The following is an 18,557-nucleotide window of genomic DNA, read 5'->3' on the forward strand; positions in this document are numbered from 1 at the left end:
TAAATACTTCCTTTTTTCAGTGTGAGCTGCTAAAACGTTGAGGGGACCTTCAAATGATCGGGCGTTGTTTAATTTATTACGTTATAGATAAGTTTTAATGCCCTAGTACTTAGTATAATTATGAATATTACAAGAAAGTAACAATGAAATGCACTCGCGGCAAACAAGCTGTATGCAATAATCGAATATTTACTCAAGTACTTATTTATGTTGTGATTCGTAATTAGGAAAATAGTTATTCATTGTATAGGTGTTGACATTCCCGGACGAGGATGGATAGATGGTTTAAGGTATGTGGACAATTTTGGAGTAGAAGCAGTTTGTATTTGTGTTCAGCTGAAGTTTAGTGTTAGCATAGAAAGCGCAATATGGCAAATTGTTCCATCGGTGATGATTACCGAAAAGCGAGAAGAGCTGGAAACGTGTTTCAAGCACTAGTATCAAAAATACCGGTGTCGCTATATATTTATATTAGATTATGTACTAGATTCAAGCCCCGCAAATTTACCTGGTAGCAAACTAAAACAGTATAAACTGGTTTATTGAATCAGGCGTTACTTTGCGGGGGTCCAATCAATGAACTAAAAGAATTTCCTTGCTCACCCGCGACCTTACGATAGCTAAGCTTATGCAAAATATATTAATAATTTGTGGGTAGTTTTGTTTTGTTTCATAAAACATATGTGGGTACTTGGGGAGTTACAGTGACAAATTAAAACGGTGGTTGTGGTTCGTTAGTCTAACAACTGGTAGCATGGTGTACGGTTGTGTCACTCTGAAGATGAGCTCTGGTTGAGTTCGAAACGCGTCAGTGTGATTTGTGTGTGTTCTTACAGTGTGGAGGTGGAGGAACTGCATGAACACGCATATTTTGCATAAGCTTAGCTATCGTAAGGTCGCGGGTGAGCAAGGAAATTATTTTAGTTCATTAGTATAAACTGGTATTTTGATACTGGTTTCAGGCTTTGGTACTAGTGCTTAAAATTAGAAACTATCGGTAGGTACAGTCACCAGCCACAGCGGAGCGTTCAAAAATAACTGACACGTCCTTCCGGCCTTAGAAATAGAGTCGTAGGTATCACATATTTATGCACGCTTGTTGTGGCAGATATTGGTGCAGGTGACTGTACTAAAGCTGTAGCCGGCTTGAAGCTCTGGTGTCAAATATTTTTTTGGGTATGGTTGTAAGTGTCATTTTGCGGTGAAATACCATTTTGCAATTCAGAAAATGAAACATATTATAAAATGAGCACGCTTATTTACAAATGATACCTAAATAAGAACATTATGAGTTAAAAAACCGGTACAGACGTACTTACTGCAAGGAATTTTGTGTTCCTAATTTTATGATCTTAATTATATCATTACAGTATTTTATGAACTAACTATCGATACATAATGTGAAGTGTTAGTAGATCGCTTTTAAAGAAATATACACCCAATAAATATTTAAGGACCAAAAAGAGTAGAATTAATAAAAATACTAATACAATACGTTCACGAGACAAGGAAACGGGCTAAATTTCTCAAGTCAACAGATCGTTTTCATTGGTCTTGAGTCTCGATGATATTCTTCTGGTGGGATTTTGGCTTCATGCTGGGATCTAGATTAAATTACACGAAAGGAAATACTCTAGGATTCAATGAAGTATGAAATTAGTTGTTCCATTTCTTTAAGAAATAGTTATTTATATATGTCAATAAATTATTATTTTCATTGTTTCATAATCACGAGTGTCTGATGTTTTGTCAGACATCGCTGCGAGCCTGTGATAGTTTTGTAAGAAATATGATCTTCCATTGCTATTAAGATAAAATAAATGTTTTAAAAGCATGGCTTAGTATTTACAATATTTTATAGACGTATAAACGGTGTGTGCGGTGTATTTATGATAATAATTTAGTGGGCTATTCTCAGAAAAATGTTAAGCGTTTGAATGGCTGTCCTTTCTAACCATTCCTTTTCTTAAATGCATCGTTAGAAGTTAGTTAAAAAAAAGAAAAAAAAATCATGGTTTGATGCTGAAGGGATACTACGAAATTCGAAATTAAAGTTAAGCAGCAATTACACTGAGTCGTTCGCCGCATGCTGCATGCGGTGACCGCAAAAGTGTAAAGAACACGGTAGTCGGCCGCATTCGGCGAGCGACAGCTGCCACCGCCTTAATATGGCTGCCGCAGTAGACGGACAGACGTTCGCGGAAGTAGTTTGAAACAAATTCGGCGACCGCATTAGGTGAACGACGAAGTGTAATTGCCGCTTTAGTATCATACCGTCCCTTTCACTCTCGTATTAAATAATATAAGAGCAGCAAGGCGGCAAGATACAAACTTCGATTTTTGCATTTCGTTAAGCCCGCCTGGAACGGAAAACCTGTCGAAATGCCGCAACGCTAATAATTACGGGTTTTTCTAAGATTTGTCTAGTACTCGTATACTTAGGTAGTTACAAATTGGGTAATGCATTTTTTAGCAATAAATAATTTATAATTGTTTTCACCTTAGGTTCATTCATGAAGATGGTCCTTGATGAAAGTAAATAATGTACATCACATCGTAAAACGTAATATCAGAGATATGACCAGAGGCCGTATTTTCTGACGTTTCTGACGCTCGCGATCGCAATCAAATGACAGATTTCGCATACAAAAACTGTCACTTAAATCGATCGCGAGCGCCAGAAACATTAGGCAATACGGCCCCAGATACCGTATTGCCTAATATTTATGACGCTCGCGATCGCAATCAAATGACAGTTCTTGTATGTGAAATCTTTCATTTGATTGCAATCGCGAATGCAGAAACGTTCGGCAATACAGCCTCAGTTCTGAGTACTTGTGGCTGCTCAAGTACAGATGTAAGTTTGGTAGAGTCATTTTATAATGATGCATGAAATGACTACGTAGGGTAGAAGTACCGGTTTTGGCTACCTTAAGATCGTTTTCTGCCAGTTGACATTTGAAGTAAGTACCTATTAAAACAATATATTTAGTTAGTTTTCAAAAAATTATACTGAAACGAATAAAGTTTGTAATATTTTGTTATATTGGCCAGTAACGGTACTTCTGCCCTAGTAACTATTATGTATTTAACCTGAGGCAATAATAGTTCATAAAAAGTGATGTCGATAAGTCGATAGTGTGGTTTTACGAAGGTTTACGTCACAGCCAAAGGGCAGGGGATCATCATAAACTGACTCTACTATGGTGCGTGCCTTCACTTGGTAAATGTTTAATATGAATGATTAAAATAATGAACTATTATTGAACTTCTCTTTTACTAGCTAAAACCGAAGACGTCGTGTTGCATATCGTACTGACTGAATACTTTTCTGTAAATGTATTTTGTTTATCCAAGAAATTTAACTCTCTATCTCGCCCTGTTTATCTTATTTTGAATATCAACCTAACTTAACGTATTCTTTTTCTGGTATTTTTTTTAACATTTATTTATCATCAAACGTAGGCTCGGCCAAACATATTTAGTTAATATAATATATGATAGATAATAATTAACTACGTGGCATCTCTTTATTTTTATCTTTTGCATAGTGTAGAGCCACAAAATATCTGTATAAATATAAAATGTTCAAATCGTAAATAGGTAAATAGCCGTTTATTTTGGAAACTGATATACACATGGATGTTAGAAAAATATACGATTTATGTACAATAAATGTAATGTTTTATTGGTTGTATCTTTTACATAATACTGATTTGTAAGGCTTCAGTGGATGATATCCTAACATAACATGCTTAACTATATTAAGAAAGTTGGAAAACCCTCATCGTTGTAATATCAAAGTTCAATAAAATATCAAAAACGGGTGAACCGATTTTAATGAAATGAAAATTTAGTCAAGAAATATCTCTATAAAATTAGGTTTCGATTTAAAAAAACCGCATCAAAACCTGTCCATCTATTTCCACAAGCCATCTTGCTCGCTAATCCTGCCGTGAAGCAGCAGTGCTTGCATCTTCGGCGTGGAGAGTAAGACAGCCGGTGAAATTACTGACACTTGAGGTATCCCTTCTTAGGCCACTAGGTTGGCAACGCATCTGCAATCCCCCTGGTGTTGCAGGTGTCTATGGGCGGTGGTAATCTTAGAAATCAGAGACCCACTTGCTCGTTTGCCATCCAGTCGAATAAAAAGAAAAAAAAGTTTTTTTATCATATAAATTGTGTACTTAATGTAATTGATGGGTTTGGTTTACCTAAACTGTACTTTCTTGTTTTTAGAGCATTTAAGTAAAAGCCAGTTTTAACTATTTCTTTTACTTTAATTTATTACTTTTAATACCGGTCTACTTAGTTATTATTAATAATAAAGGCAAGCACTAATATTAAACTTGATTGTTACGGTGTTTGGGCATTAAAATTCACATCATTTATTCAGTAAAAATTTTTACGGAAAATTGGGGACGTTTTTTTCTTCGTCAAAATCAATAGTGCTCGTGAGTAGGTAAAGAGAACCAAGGATTATATGCCTCTGAAAAAAAAAGTTGCGCCGTTAAAAGTAAAAATTTAATACCCATTAATCTGATCGGGAATGTTAGGGCGGTATTTATTCATACCGGACCCGGTTAATATTGCGTGACCGGAATTTGCCGCGCTGTTATTTCGAAATGCTTGCTTGATTGCTTGCTCGCATGCTTGAATGGAACTTTAACCTCCTCACCGGCACGTCAAATACAAAAGACATCATACATACGCCAGGCTTCTATATTTCAATGCCTAAAATTGAACCTTAACACAATTGGACGAAGGTTGCTTTTGGATTGAAGTAATGGACGTATATATAGGTCGTTGGCGTGGAACCTACGGTGCGTATATATGAGTCGTTGGCGTCGAAAAGGTTTAATGCATGCTTGCTTGCACTATTTCTTGCATAATTACATGCTTGCTTGATTGCTTGCTTCTTTGAAATGTTTATGGTTCACGTGAGCGAAGCCGCGGGTAAAAGCTAGTAAATAAATATACGGACATGTCGCGCGCTACTCCTATGTTGTGTCCTGTTCGCTCTACTTTCTCTCGCACATATTAAACTGCTTTAATTGTAAAACTTTGAAGCCTGGCATTAATATTTCATGAGCGGTTTTTTGCAGGCAAGCCTATATGATTAATTTTGTGTTTAAATTATCTTTCTTAGGGACCAATTTGATTAATCACTGATCGGTGTAGTTACCGATATTTACTCACCTGTTCATACCCGCTTGCCAGGTAAGCATGAACAAATATAAGTATGCAAACCTATCAAGGCATATTCTCTGAATTAAAAACTATCAGTTGGAATAAGACAAATCCGATTATCAAAAGAGTGAAGGTAATCCAAAAAAAAAATACTAAAATTAATTTCATTAAAAATAGCCATGAACACTTTTCGATAGGCAAGCTATCATAGGCATGTTTGTAAATAAATAATCCATACTAATATTATAAATGCGAAAGTGTGTTTGTGTGTTTGTCCGTCTTTCACGCTGTAACGGAGCGACGGATCGACGTGATTTTTGGCATAGAGATAGTTTATGGGCCCGAGAGTGACATAGGCTATTTTTTATCCCGGAAAAATGCACAGTTCCCGAGGGAACAGCGCGCGATAACCGAATAACACGCGGGCGGACCCGCGGGCAAAAGCTAGTATTTAAAAAAAAATGTCTCATCCAGTTATCAGATGAGTGAAGGTCGATCTTGAGCGGCTCATAGACCATATAGGGAGCCTCAGATACATGTTACACTCTACCTACACTCTACCTTGTACCGAAATGTAATCTCTTGATGCAAATCCGAAATGTAATCTCTTAATTCGCGTAAGGTACTATTCGAGTTTGATTCGAGGTTACCCTATTGGCACGCCGCCGTCCCGTGCCCCGCCAATGACATCTGTCACTATGACGCCAGATCTACACGATTGCCATAATATAATGTAATCTTTACAATACCGTACCTACTTAGTTATATCTCGTGTCTGCATTGATAAAAGTTTAACCTTAAACATTCAGCGTTAAAGCGCTTTACAAATATTACATATATAATTTGCGGCTTACTTTACTATTTGGTGTACCTAAGTCACAGATCTGTGACCTAAGTATACCTATAAGTTATCTCTCCTAGGAGCGTCAGGAAACGATTTAATAAAACCTAAATCTGTAATATAGGTATCATAAAATTATTAATAATAATAATACACATCTTTATTGCCTCAAACTGCAATGGGTCCCAATCTCAGCATATCTTCTCAGCCGGGCTTATATTACCCAGCGCCGCTGGTTTTCAGACTGGTCCCTTCGAAGAGGGCCGGACGCAGAAATTATCACAAATATTCAAAGAAACAAAAACGACTTAACTTTAACCAAGCAGCATTTACGAACGCAACGAGGTATTCATTGTATGGGCCTAGGGGCCCGAAATAAATTAATTTATTATTTTTATTATTAAACTGGCAGTCAATATGAAAAAACAAAAACGTTGCTTGGTATTAAATAAATATAAATTTCATAGCCAGGCACAAATTTGATAAGTAAGCTAACCTGTGTGTGTGTGTGTGTGTGTGTGTGTGTGTGTGTTTTTTTTTGACATTTATAACTGTTTGTTAATAGCCTAGAAGCCATTGGGAATAGAAGAGGGATTCAATGCTGGGGCACCTGATACGACACGATAGTTACATAAGAACAAAAATTGAAGGGAACATAGAGGGCAGGAGAGGCAGGGGAAGACCGAGACGTGCGTTTATGAATCAAGCCAAAGAGAAGGTCAATGTAATGTAATGTCGTATCAGGAGCTCAAAGCATTGGCAGTCAGCATCAAAAGTAGCTGCTCACTTTCGTACTTGTCGTTTTAGAGCCACGTACTAAACGCCATGCAAGATTGCCAATGTGTCAATGTGACAGAGATCCGCTACTTTTAATGCTGACTGTACATAATGGCGATTACTCCACCGCTAAGAGCTAGGCTCTTAAATATAATATGATGATAAGTTGTCTCAAAATATCTCAAAAACTTTTACCTTTTGTTAGCATTAATCTACGATAAAACTAACCCAAGCACCTGATAAAATAAGCTATGAAATAATATTTTCAACACCTTGTAGGTAGGTCTATCTTTTTATCCAAGTACCCAAACACTATGGGCTTATTTTGCAAACAAATGATGATACAATCTTTAACATCGGAAATTATAAATAAATACATACGCACAAGTCAAACATACGTATAACTTTATGATCGTGGGATCGGTAAAGTATTTTGAATTTTAGTACAACGTGCGTGTCAGTATCAATTAATAAGATTTCATAAATTAATGAGCTGACGAGTAGAGTGAATGAGCTAGCAGGATCTTAAGTGACGAATTTAAATTGTTCTGTTCTATCGCAATAGCATAATCAACAACGAGGCCTTTGTAAAATTTATTGGAGCTGTCGTATTAGTTCTTATATTGGACAGACGAAGCGAGTCAACTCTGAAAGGGCCAAGAAACATATTGCAGCTGTCAAGAACCACCTGCAGGTGGGTAAATTAGTCATAGCCGAAAATTTGACATCGTATAAATAGAGTCTAGATTCAATGGTTTGGTCTAGATTCTAGACCATATATAAACCATTGGACCGAGCTTCACAATCTCTAACTCCTGTCCACCGAATGCACAAAAAAAGAAAATAAAGAAAAGAAGGTGCGTGAAGAAGTTCAAATAAAGAATTAAAAAAATAGTCTAAATAAATAGGTAAACTTCAAACAGGTACCTAAGAAATAGTTTAGGACGAACTGCTACACGTTTTTCAAGATAGCAGTGTTAGCTCAGTTTTCGTCACGTTCATTAAAATCTTTGTTGCACTGTAAGTACACTATTTGCTTCAGATGTGGTCAACTTTCAGGGTTAAGCCTAATTTACACCGCGAGCGAAGCGGACACATTAATGACTTACTTAACTTAGGTACATCGACCAACTTCATAGAGGTCCGGTGTAAGTACTTTGATGCAGCCGATCGTTGTAGGTTAAACTAATAAAGTCATTAATGAGTCCGCTCCGCTCGCGGTGTAAATTGGGCTTAACACGGGTTTAATTGAAGACACCTAAGTAGTCAAGCATGTATGATACAACATCACACCGTTTTTTTTTTAAATTAAAGCGCTTAATTTTCAGAAACACTACTCGCAGACGTTCTTAAATAATGTCAGCGAAATAAAACAGCAGCGTAAACAACTACAAATGAACGTATGATTGTGTTACAACAATCTTTGCAATCAACGTACAATAGTATTACTTTTAACTTATCACAACAAAAAGTTGTACACTGAACTTTATTTTTATTCAAAACGTCGTTGGTTTTTCAATGGCAGTGTTTGTGGAGTTATGATAAATGTGAATGCCGAATCCCCACTTGTCGCATGTCGCCGGCACCAATCGAATGTGTCACGATTTTGTACATTTTTCTCATAAAATTATCAGTGATAATGATCTACCAATTAAGTATAAATACTTAGAAACATTATAATTTGTTAAAAATAATTAGCAGGTAGAAGTTTAAGAATAAACATGATGACAAAAATTTACATATTAAATATTCAGAGTTAATGTGAATATTTTTACGCTCCTTGTTAATAGATTGTGAGAATTTTTATGGTGATTAGTTTCGAAGACAACAAGCGTCATACAATCTGGTAAGTATGTACCTATACGTACATTTTTACAGTTTGATGTTAATATCCACACTAAAATTATTTTTAAAACTGCGAGTTACAAATCGAACTCTTTGTAAGTGCTCTTTAATACCTAATCATTTTAAGTTTTGAAATGAAGGTGAGTATTTAAAAATGTATGTGGTTTTCTTAAAATTCTTCGCACACGTGGCCTAAAATAATATTCTATTCTATTCTAAAAACAAACACGCAACAAACATGTACTTATTGGCATCTTTGTAGAATGTCTGTCTGCATGGAAAAGTGGTTAGGGAGGTCAAAGCCATACATAATGTATTAATGGCTTAATGACCCATACCAATCACAGGTGGCAAGTGAGGAAACGACAAGGAAGCATTGGCTTGTACGCCTACATTTTGCAACGTACATACAAATAACGGCTCGATATCGGCTCGCATAATTGTTGAATGTCATAATGTACCTAATGGTTGTCTTTTTTCACTGAATCGATTAATTGTTCATAATTGTTATAAAACAAACCTAACCTATAGAGTTCTGTAGGTACAATTATGTAACATTTTCAAAAAAATTACGGTTACAGCGGGAAAAAAAATATGACTGACGAAAACTATGACAAACATTATATGCCCTTTGTCTCATTATCAGAAATAAATGGTTTTTTTTATGCTAGACTGGCCAGCGAAAGCTGTCCACGGGAAACCGCGGAAAATAAAAAAAATTAGGCTGATAACACACTGCTATACACTGATTAAACGATGTTGATAATTAGAAATTATATAAATTGTCCAGATATTAAATTATACTCGGGACTCTTCAAGCTGCATCAAAATTCATGTAAGTAGTAATGTGTGAAAGTTGATGATGCACTTTAGGAGTCCCATAGTAAATTTTATGACCTTTGTCAGTGCCCATTTACGTACAGTCCAGACGCACCAATTTTTGGACCATTTTGACCAGATTAGCATTGAATATATCTTCTAACTTTTTTACTCTTACATAATCTTATTACATTTTACATTTTGCGGACAGTAGGAGATTATATTAACCAAAAAATAATTTATTTATTTCTCATAGACGAACTATTAAGCCGGGCTAGAATGACAATATGTCAATTTTTACTTTATTGACAGTCTCGAAAATGATATCAGATTAAAGTTTCGTAAAAAATGTGTGGACAGCTTTCGCTGGCCAGAGTCTAGCTGACATGGACCCGATATAATAATATGTATCTGCGTTGCTTACGCGTTGCTAAATTTAAACACACAACCCAAAAGCATTTCTAAAAATTGTACTTAACCAAAAAACTGTTTATAACATTAAAGTTTAATTCTCGCACAGCTCGCCTTTTCGAGTACATCCAGATATTTTTTTATTGAAAACTATATGAAGTGCTTTTTTGACGATTCACTGATTCGTTATTACGATTGCTTCAGCTTTGAAAAATTAAGGTCGTTCTTATTATGTCAACCATTGATAGAAAAAATACCGTATACATTTACTTGCCCGAATTTCACTTGCCATACCAACGTTTGCCGTAAAATATATAGAACCGTGATGTTTCAGGATTTTTTTTAATGACATCATACAGAATGTAGTAGGTTAGGTTGGGTTAGTTTAATATCAACTCTGAAGAAAATACTATTTCAGAAATAAATAAATAACTTTATGGCAAATGAAAATTATGGCATATGAAATTCGGGCAAACGATAGAGAACCAAAAAATACACTTGTCTCTCGCTAGTTATTAAATCCGCCAAGTGCGTGACGGGCCACGCGCAGTTTCGGGTTCCGTATGCGGCAAATATTCAATATTATGGTTTGATCTACTATTTATTAGGTACTCGCTAACTTCTAAAGTCTAGTTTTGCTTTTAAATTGGTAAGTTATACACTACATTTACGATCTTTTTAGCTAACAGTTTAGCTCATAGATGGGGTAGGGCACTGGGGTAGGGTGTCGGTGCTGCACTCAGTACACTATTTTATATTTCAATTTATGTGTTTATTATTTAGATACCTATTAATTAAGCTAATTCGCAGTTTCGTCAGAATTTGGAAAAATATCTTCTTACTAAACCTCTATGGTATTTAAGTCATATTGCCTGTCTCAAGATTCTACCTTCTACCTACTGTAATTTACGCTCGTGTGTTGAGTTACTCAGTCGCCTAATCTTTTTAAAAATAAAATGAAAATGTTTTTGCAAAAATAATATTTTTAATACAAGCTTTTTGCTGATGTTTGTTGGATGTACTTCCATTGTCATCCATACTACACATCCGTACCGTACCAAGTTTCAAGTCGATGCCACTGACCATCGAAGAGTTTCCTCCTCGCAGAGATGACCTTGACCGGACTACTACTAGAATTTCACTAGCAGATTATTTTACTGTCACTGAATTTATATAGTTAATTATGTCATACTTTAGCTCAACCACATGGAACAGTCACATTTTTTTCGATTTGGCCGAAAAGTTCAACAGGTATATATTTAGGTTCTATCAATGAACTGAGCCGCTTGTTGGAGTTAACCGAAATCAAGAAAATCACAGTGTATATCAAATTTAAAGGGAAAACAATCTTATCTAAGTATCTACAGGCTTGCAAGTTAATCAGAAATAGTCAATCAAAACTTAGTAACATTTTTGTCATATTACTACATATTCGCAATACATGACCATACATCGTTTTATCGTACGCATCGCCTACATATTTTATATACCTACATCGTTAGTACTATTATATATTATTCTGTGCCTACATGTTTTGACCAGTTTTTTTTTAAATTTTAATGCCGATTAATCAAAGTAAATTCGTGATGCTGATGTAAGGTTTATGTTTCAATACCCTATTAAATTTTCTGCAGAAAAAATGGCGCAAATTTTCGGACCATTGGACTACGTGATAATGGCCGCGACAATGATCGCTTCCATTGGCATCGGAGTCTATTTCCGTTTCACAGGAGGAAAACAAAAAACGAATGAGGTTCACCTATTTATTATTTACGCTGTCAATATATAATCTAGATTTCCATCAATAATACAATAATTTCATGCGTTAGTTACTTGTAATCGCTGTCCTACTAATCTTCTGATTGTATTCACAGGAATATCTTCTGGCAGATCGCAATATGTCTATATTACCAGTTGCGGTGTCTCTTATGACATCGTTCATGTCAGCTATCTCATTATTGGGCGGATCATCAGAAACCTATTACTATGGCATGATGTTTGTCCTCATCAATCTACCATATGGATATGGGACTCCTATCGCAGGTTCCCTTTATTTGCCAGTATTTTTCGGCTTGCAAAAAACTAGTACTTATGAGTACTTAGAACTGCGATTTGGCCCAACCATCCGAATGCTGACGTCTATGACATACACGTTACAAATGGTGCTTTATAACGGCATCGTCCTATATGCGCCAGCGTTGGTGCTAGAATCAGTCACAGGGCTCGATAAACTCATATCTATTTTAGTAGTTGGGCTAGTTTGTACCCTGTATTCAACATTAGGTGGGATGAAGGCTGTGCTATTCACAGATGTCCTGCAAACAGCATTGATGTTTGCAACCGTACTGAGCGTATTAATATTCAGTTCTATACAACTTGGAGGATTTGACAAGATATTTATTATAGCAAGAGAGGGTGGTCGCTTAGATTTCTCAAAGTGAGTTACTTTAGTTTTTTGGCTTTATCATCAGTAGTAAACATTTACAATTATTAATGTGTATCTGAACCCATTTCATTCAGTTTCAGCGTGGATCCAACACAAAGATCGACTTGGTGGTCATTGAACATTGGTGGCCTGATCAACTATTTGTCTCTCTATGCAGTCAATCACACACAAGTAAATTAAAATAACAGTTAAGCCTTAGGTTATTTTACTCATTTCACTTTAGATTAGAGTAAACAAATGTAATAATCTCAATTTTTGTAGCAACAATTTTAAATCAATAACACTAACTTGGCGCGTCTGATAAAGATGTCGCTAAGGGTTCCATTCTGGGACTAATTTTATTTACTCATTAAACTTTCTTACACCTATTTGTTGTCTTGTTTAGGTTCAGCGTCTTCTAACTGTGCGGACGTTAAAACGATCTCAAGCCTGCCTCTGGTGGAGTTGGCCGGTGCTATTGTTCATGAGTGCTTGCTGTTGTATAAGTGGAATTGCCATATATGCTGTCTACAAAGATTGTGACCCGCTTGCCTCGAATAGTATTACCGCTGTAAGTTATATCTCCGTTCATTAAGTCATTAATTATTTTTATTCATGACTAGTTTAATAAAATCTATGTCATATTAAATATAATGACTCGGATAACTCACGTCTTAAATCGAGTTTAGCTCGACATGTTTCGATGAGTCGCGTTGCTCCGGAGACGAAGGGCTACGGATTAGCCCGAAACATGTCGAGCTAAACTCGATTTAAGATGGGAGTTATCCGGGTCATTATATTTAATATGAGTGAGTCTCACGGTAGTTTCATGTTCAAAATCTATGTCGTTACATTAGTTGGTACATATAATTAACATCTTATCTATAAACTCATGGACTTCCGTTTTTAGGGTTCCGTAGTTTTGAAATGTAATCTTTACAGTGTGTTAATCATTACGGTCTTAATTCCGATTGCGACGGTAACGTAACTGCTAACTGATTGCGCATTGCTCATACATTTGCATTGCAGTTCCATTACAGTCGGCAAGTACATCCCAGTCACTGTGATCTGCATTCCATCTGTGACATGTATTACTGGCCCTTAATGTTTCTAAACCGTGCGCAGAAAAAAAAATACAACCCAATTGATGACCTCCTCCTTTTTTTGAAGTCGGTTAAAAAAATATCACTATCATTAATCGTGTGCAAGCAATGTCTGACGAATGATACCACTCAATGTTATACTTTAATATATTGATATTGAGGTAAAAAAAATCTAGATATAATTATTTCGGCATGTTTTGATGTCGCGAATTAGGCAAGCGACATATTGTGATTGAATATGTGCATAACAATATTATCAAATAATCAAGACATTAACTGCAAGATAACAATCTGCGGGTAAGCATAGAAATAGTAGATCATAACATAATATTATCGTTTTCCTTAGAAACACTGATACATGATATTTAACCAAATCGAACTGGAATGAAATGGATACCTACTCCCACGTTACCTGATCAATTTATATGATAAGTCTTATCGTTATCTCATCAAACTTAGATCAGACAATCGACGTAACTAAAATTTTAATAATTTTCCTTTTTTTGTTATCAGATGGACCAAATCATGCCCTACTATGTTGTAGAAGCAATGAGGTCAATACCAGGACTGGCAGGACTCTTCGTGGCTGGTATATTCAGTGCCTCTCTCTCAACTGTTTCATCTGCTTGCAATTCCCTCGCAGCTGTCACCATAGTGGACTACATTGGCAAGTAAGACTATTTTTCGAATCCGCCTGTTTAAACTGATAAGCGCTTAAAGGTCACGTCCTTATATTCTTTATCACAAAGTCATCGAATAATTTCCAATGACCTTCTAAACTAAACCTATAGTAAAACACCATTTTTCTTTTTGCAAGGTGGTGTAACGTTCGCAAGGCGTATGTTCCGTGGTTGACAAAGGTGACTTGCGCGGTCTATGGTCTGGTATTCCTCGGAATAGCCTTCATCGCTGAACACTTAGGCGGGGTTCTCCAAGCCTCTCTTACAATCTTCGCTGCAGTGGGAGGACCAGTACTTGGCGTGTTCACTCTCGGCATGTTTACTACATTCGCTAATGAGGGCGTGAGTATTGACATATTATTATGTACTTATCTGTGTCGAGTTTTATCTCATTGATATCTAGTGCTATGAGAATGACTTTCAAAATTAACTCAGAGAACGCTGATATCACTTATTATTTTATGCATTAAAATGGCCTCGCACTGGTTTCACAACACATAATGCTCTTTATATTCACACATCGATTCTAGATGTACGAGTATTAAATATAGGCCAATTAAATATATTTTCAGGGTGTCAGTATAGGTTTGCTCAGTGGCTTGGCAGTGACCCTGTGGATGAACTTTGGCACTCCCCGGCCGCCACTGGTGAGGCTGCCCATCAGCGTGGAAGGCTGCGCGGCCAACATCACCCTCCCTGATATACCAGCAGTCAATCCCAGTGACTACTTCTATCTCTACAGATTATCGTATTTATGGACGAGTCCCGTAAGTATCCAATACTTTGTACTTACTAATTATAAATGCAAAAGTATGTCTATGGAGCCGGTGATTGCTTCGCATCAGGTGACCCGCATGCTTGTTTACCCCCTCTTATATAAAAAAATCTACGCGTCTGTCAAAATGTAACTATCTGCGAAGTGGCGATGGTGAAGAGTGAATACTTATTTTCGGTCAACAAGGCGTGAGTTATATTATAATGTCTTTGAATGCAACTTCTTCGCGTCAGTTGGTATCCTCCTGAGTCCTGACATTTTTTTGATAAACTTAGTGCTTAAGACCTAGACGTCGTTGACCGGCTTTGTTATTTTGGACTTTATTTCAAAATTAATTAATTTCAGAATTCATTATTCAATGAACAATTTGTACTTTATAAAGCTGTTATAAAGTGTATTCGGCCGTTATTCTTAGTGTTAATTGGATTTAGCACGCCAAAGAGTCAAGTCGATCGGAAACTCGTTGGCGCTCTCCGTTGTAAAAATCCAGACAATCCGGTGGGAATCGAGTTGTTACGACGAAATGTCACTGATCTACATAACTTTACTTTTAGCATTTATTACTTTTTTTGTAAAAATAATATGAATTCTTTCACAAATATAGGGCAGAAGTACCGGTTTTGGCCACCTTAAGCCCGTTTTTGGCCAGTGGACATTTGAAGTCATATATAAAAAGTTATAGTATTAAAATAATATGTTTAGTGAGTTTTCAAAAGTTTATACTGAAACGAATAAAGTTTGTAACGATTTATTACTATAAAGTAATTTTAAACGTATATTTAAAAAATAAATCTGTGGTGTAATAATGAGATTTTTGCACTCATTGGTTCAAAACATTATTATGTGTCACGGCAATTAGGAGATGAGTCAATATTTTTTTGACTCATCTCCTTTTTCCTTAACACCACAGAAATGGCCATAAACGGTACATTGGCCACAAACGGTAGGTACTTCTGCCCTACAATTTTACTGGAAAATGTGATGAAAAACATTGTCTGCCTGTTAGTAAGATGACGTAGGGGTTGTAGTTTATGGTGAGCTATTAAAGCTAAGACCTTATTGTCTAGCACGCTTGGAATTACAGTCGTTTTCACCACTGCTTTATGTCTGTCAGACAGTAAAGATGAGGATAGAAAGAGGTGACGAATGCAATCGTGAGCGCCCTGCCCGTTAGACAACACGGCTACGGTCCATCTGATTCCCTCTGAATAGGACTAAGATATTTTATTTAATTTCCAGATTGGTCTAGTATGGGTGCTGGTGGTTGGTTCAGTGGCATCGCTTCTATGGCGGCAGCAGCAGCCGTGGCAGCGCGCCGGCCGCGACCACCCCGACCCCGCACTCTTCACTCCGCCCCTCGCCAACCGGCTGAGAAAGCGGTACTACCAGGAAAAGAAGACTGACGATGAGGTATTTTTTTACTGAAATGAGGTTTATTTTTATTAAGTTTCATGATTTATTTCGTGTTTTAATGTAGGTATATGGGTGCAAACAGAAGTTATCTAGCTATATGAGGAAGGGTAAATAGATATAGGTATAGAAAATGGTAAATGGTATGGTATAGGGGTATAGAAATTGTTATTGAAAATAAAGTATTTTTTTTTAATAATTTTATGTCTATTTTTATATTAAATATTTTCCGTTATTCTAGAGTTTGTACTAGAGCTTAGAAAGCCCACTGCTTTCATTCCGTTGGTATTAAGGCCCAGCTCTTGATATCTTAACAAGGCTGATCTGATACCTAATAGGTTCCTAATTAAAAAATAAGAGAAAAGTGAAGTGTCTTATAGTGTGTGTGTTAATAGTTTTGATTCTTTATAAATCCTTTAGTTCAATAACTTAAAAAAAAATTGGTTAAATGGAAAATAATCGGCGATTTTTTGTTTTTTGTTAAAAGTTTATGTGAAGAGCGCTGTAACTAATAAAGATTTAATTTTACTTTTAGCTTACAATTTTCGAGAAAAATAGACGATTTGTTATTTTAGGATAATAAGGCCCAAAGGCAAATATTTTCAATGATTAAGAATATTCTCCTATTATGAAGATACCAAATATTGTTTTATGTATAAGTTTATAGTTAAAAACTTCTAAAATCTGTTATTACTGTCAAAATACCGTTGGTGTTTTACGGGCCGAAAATAGTACATTTAAAAAACATGGACTTCTTAAGAGTAGGTACCGTAATATTTAAACATTGTTTAAACAACAAGAAACTTAAATAAATGAGAAACCTATAATGAATGAGTTTTACATAGTATCCTGACCATTTCTAAAAATATGTCATTTTAAATAAAGGGCCTTCCATGCCTCACCTGCTGTTTAAAACTAATAACACTAATGTTCAGATAACTGAATCTGCCGACTGTTTATACATTTCAATTTTGCAATCAGAGTGCAGTTGTGCCGACTGCAATCGAACTGCAACGAAAAATTATGGGCAGTTGGCAGTTACGTTGCAATTGGAGCCCGTCTGTACTGGCCCTTAGCGAACGATAGAAATGTCAAAAATGGACTGTTCTAGTAGTTGATATTTTTCTAGGTGAACGCTTCATCTGCACATTGACGCTGCCAATTTATGCTTTGGATTAACAACATTTGCATGTGGATGGTTCTGGTTAGTAGTACTGCATTCTTAAGACTTTACTAACATACCTACTCAATATTACCTGTTGAAATTGACTAACTCGCTTATTCATAAAAAAAACCGGCCAAGAGCGTGTCGGACACGCCCAAGATAGCCATTACGAAAAAATCTAATAATATTTTTGTAAGGATTTCGAATAGTGTAGGTACGGAATCTTCCAAGTTTAGGTATATTTTATACCGGCTGCTATTTACTCTTAAACTAGGTACTAATAATACTCAAGCAATCTTAACCGTTATAATTTTTGCTTACTACCATCCTGAATTTTTACCATCGTGAATGACTCTACCTATACCCACAATATAGGTAGGGTTACAATACAATACAATACAAAGACTCTTTATTGTACACCAGACATACAGAAAACAGATACACAGAGAAAAAAAATACAAGGTGAGCAATAGGGGGCCTTATCGCTTAAGAGCGATCTCTTCCAGGCAACCTTTTTTACAGAAAGAAGGAAGGACTAGTTTACAACAGGTGGTAAAGGGTTAGTCGAGAAAAAAAATACTTTCTTTTATTTTACCACTTTGTCGACGTGACTGATATGTATATTCATGCCAAATTACACCTTTCTACTACCAAAGGTCTCTGAGCTTACCCGTGGACGGACAGACAGACAGACAGACGGACAGACATGGCGAAACTATAAGGGTTCCTAGTTGACTACGGAACTCTAAAATTTGATAATGCGTGGTGTCTGACTATGTCAAAGTGAGAGATGAGGTTATATTTTCACCCTACCTACTTGCGTTCTCGTTCGAAATACATGCGGATTTAAAAGAGAAAGAAAACCAGTTCGAGCTAGTGAGGTGAAAAATAAATTAGGTACATGTCATGTGTATTTTTATCTTAATTCTAATTTGGTTCTATTTTTGTTTTCAGTGTGTACTTACGAAAATATTTGGCATTTAAGTAAGTATTAAATAAATAGTAATAAATGTAAATAAGTATTAATAGTTTATTTTTTTTGTTAACTAGGTAATTATACAACTTTAGCATGTTAAATATTGTATAAGATTTTTTTTATACTACAATTATTTAAAA

General features: G+C 35.9%; 2 protein-coding genes across 5 annotated transcripts in view; both read left to right on the plus strand.

The window, feature by feature from the left end:
* Positions 1–18,557, plus strand: part of LOC141427433 (putative sodium-dependent multivitamin transporter) — a 214,150-nt gene that overhangs the window by 10,826 nt on the left and 184,767 nt on the right. The window contains exon 11 of one of the 3 annotated variants that reach the window (XR_012451323.1): positions 21–567. Coding sequence is in view for 1 of the 3 variants with exons in the window: in XM_074086870.1 (XP_073942971.1) it covers positions 21–41 (21 nt within the window). In the remaining 2 variants the exon portion in view is untranslated. Of the gene's footprint in view, positions 1–20; positions 3,695–18,557 lie in introns of those variants that run through there. The other 2 variants (XM_074086869.1, XM_074086870.1) reach the window with 2 other exon arrangements.
* Positions 7,424–18,490, plus strand: LOC141427430 (putative sodium-dependent multivitamin transporter). 2 transcript variants are annotated; one of them, XM_074086852.1, is made up of 11 exons: positions 7,424–7,502; positions 11,518–11,636; positions 11,758–12,320; positions 12,404–12,500; positions 12,715–12,879; positions 13,925–14,082; positions 14,229–14,433; positions 14,664–14,858; positions 16,106–16,276; positions 17,406–17,480; positions 18,396–18,490. In XM_074086852.1, exons 2-10 carry the CDS (start codon positions 11,523–11,525, stop codon positions 17,427–17,429), a joined length of 1,692 nt encoding a protein of 563 aa, XP_073942953.1. In that variant the 5' UTR covers positions 7,424–7,502; positions 11,518–11,522; the 3' UTR covers positions 17,430–17,480; positions 18,396–18,490. The 2 variants fall into 2 exon arrangements, with proteins under 2 accessions (XP_073942953.1, XP_073942952.1); XM_074086851.1 differs by lacking the exon at positions 7,424–7,502 and adding an exon at positions 8,163–8,654 and having other exon boundaries at positions 18,396–18,489.

The sequence above is a fragment of the Choristoneura fumiferana genome, chromosome 4 (genome assembly GCF_025370935.1).
Source record: "Choristoneura fumiferana chromosome 4, NRCan_CFum_1, whole genome shotgun sequence".
NCBI classification, from domain to species: domain Eukaryota; kingdom Metazoa; phylum Arthropoda; class Insecta; order Lepidoptera; family Tortricidae; genus Choristoneura; species Choristoneura fumiferana.

What these genes read in the sequence shown, in the direction of transcription:
- LOC141427430 (XM_074086852.1), top strand. Translation starts at nt 11,523, where the DNA reads ATGGCGCAAATTTTCGGACCATTGGACTACGTGATAATGGCCGCGACA. An exon ending in CCTCGAATAGTATTACCGCT is followed by an intron (nt 12,880 to 13,924) that starts GTAAGTTATATC and finishes TTTTGTTATCAG; the next exon opens with ATGGACCAAATCATGCCCTA. An exon ending in CGTATTTATGGACGAGTCCC is followed by an intron (nt 14,859 to 16,105) that starts GTAAGTATCCAA and finishes TTTAATTTCCAG; the next exon opens with ATTGGTCTAGTATGGGTGCT.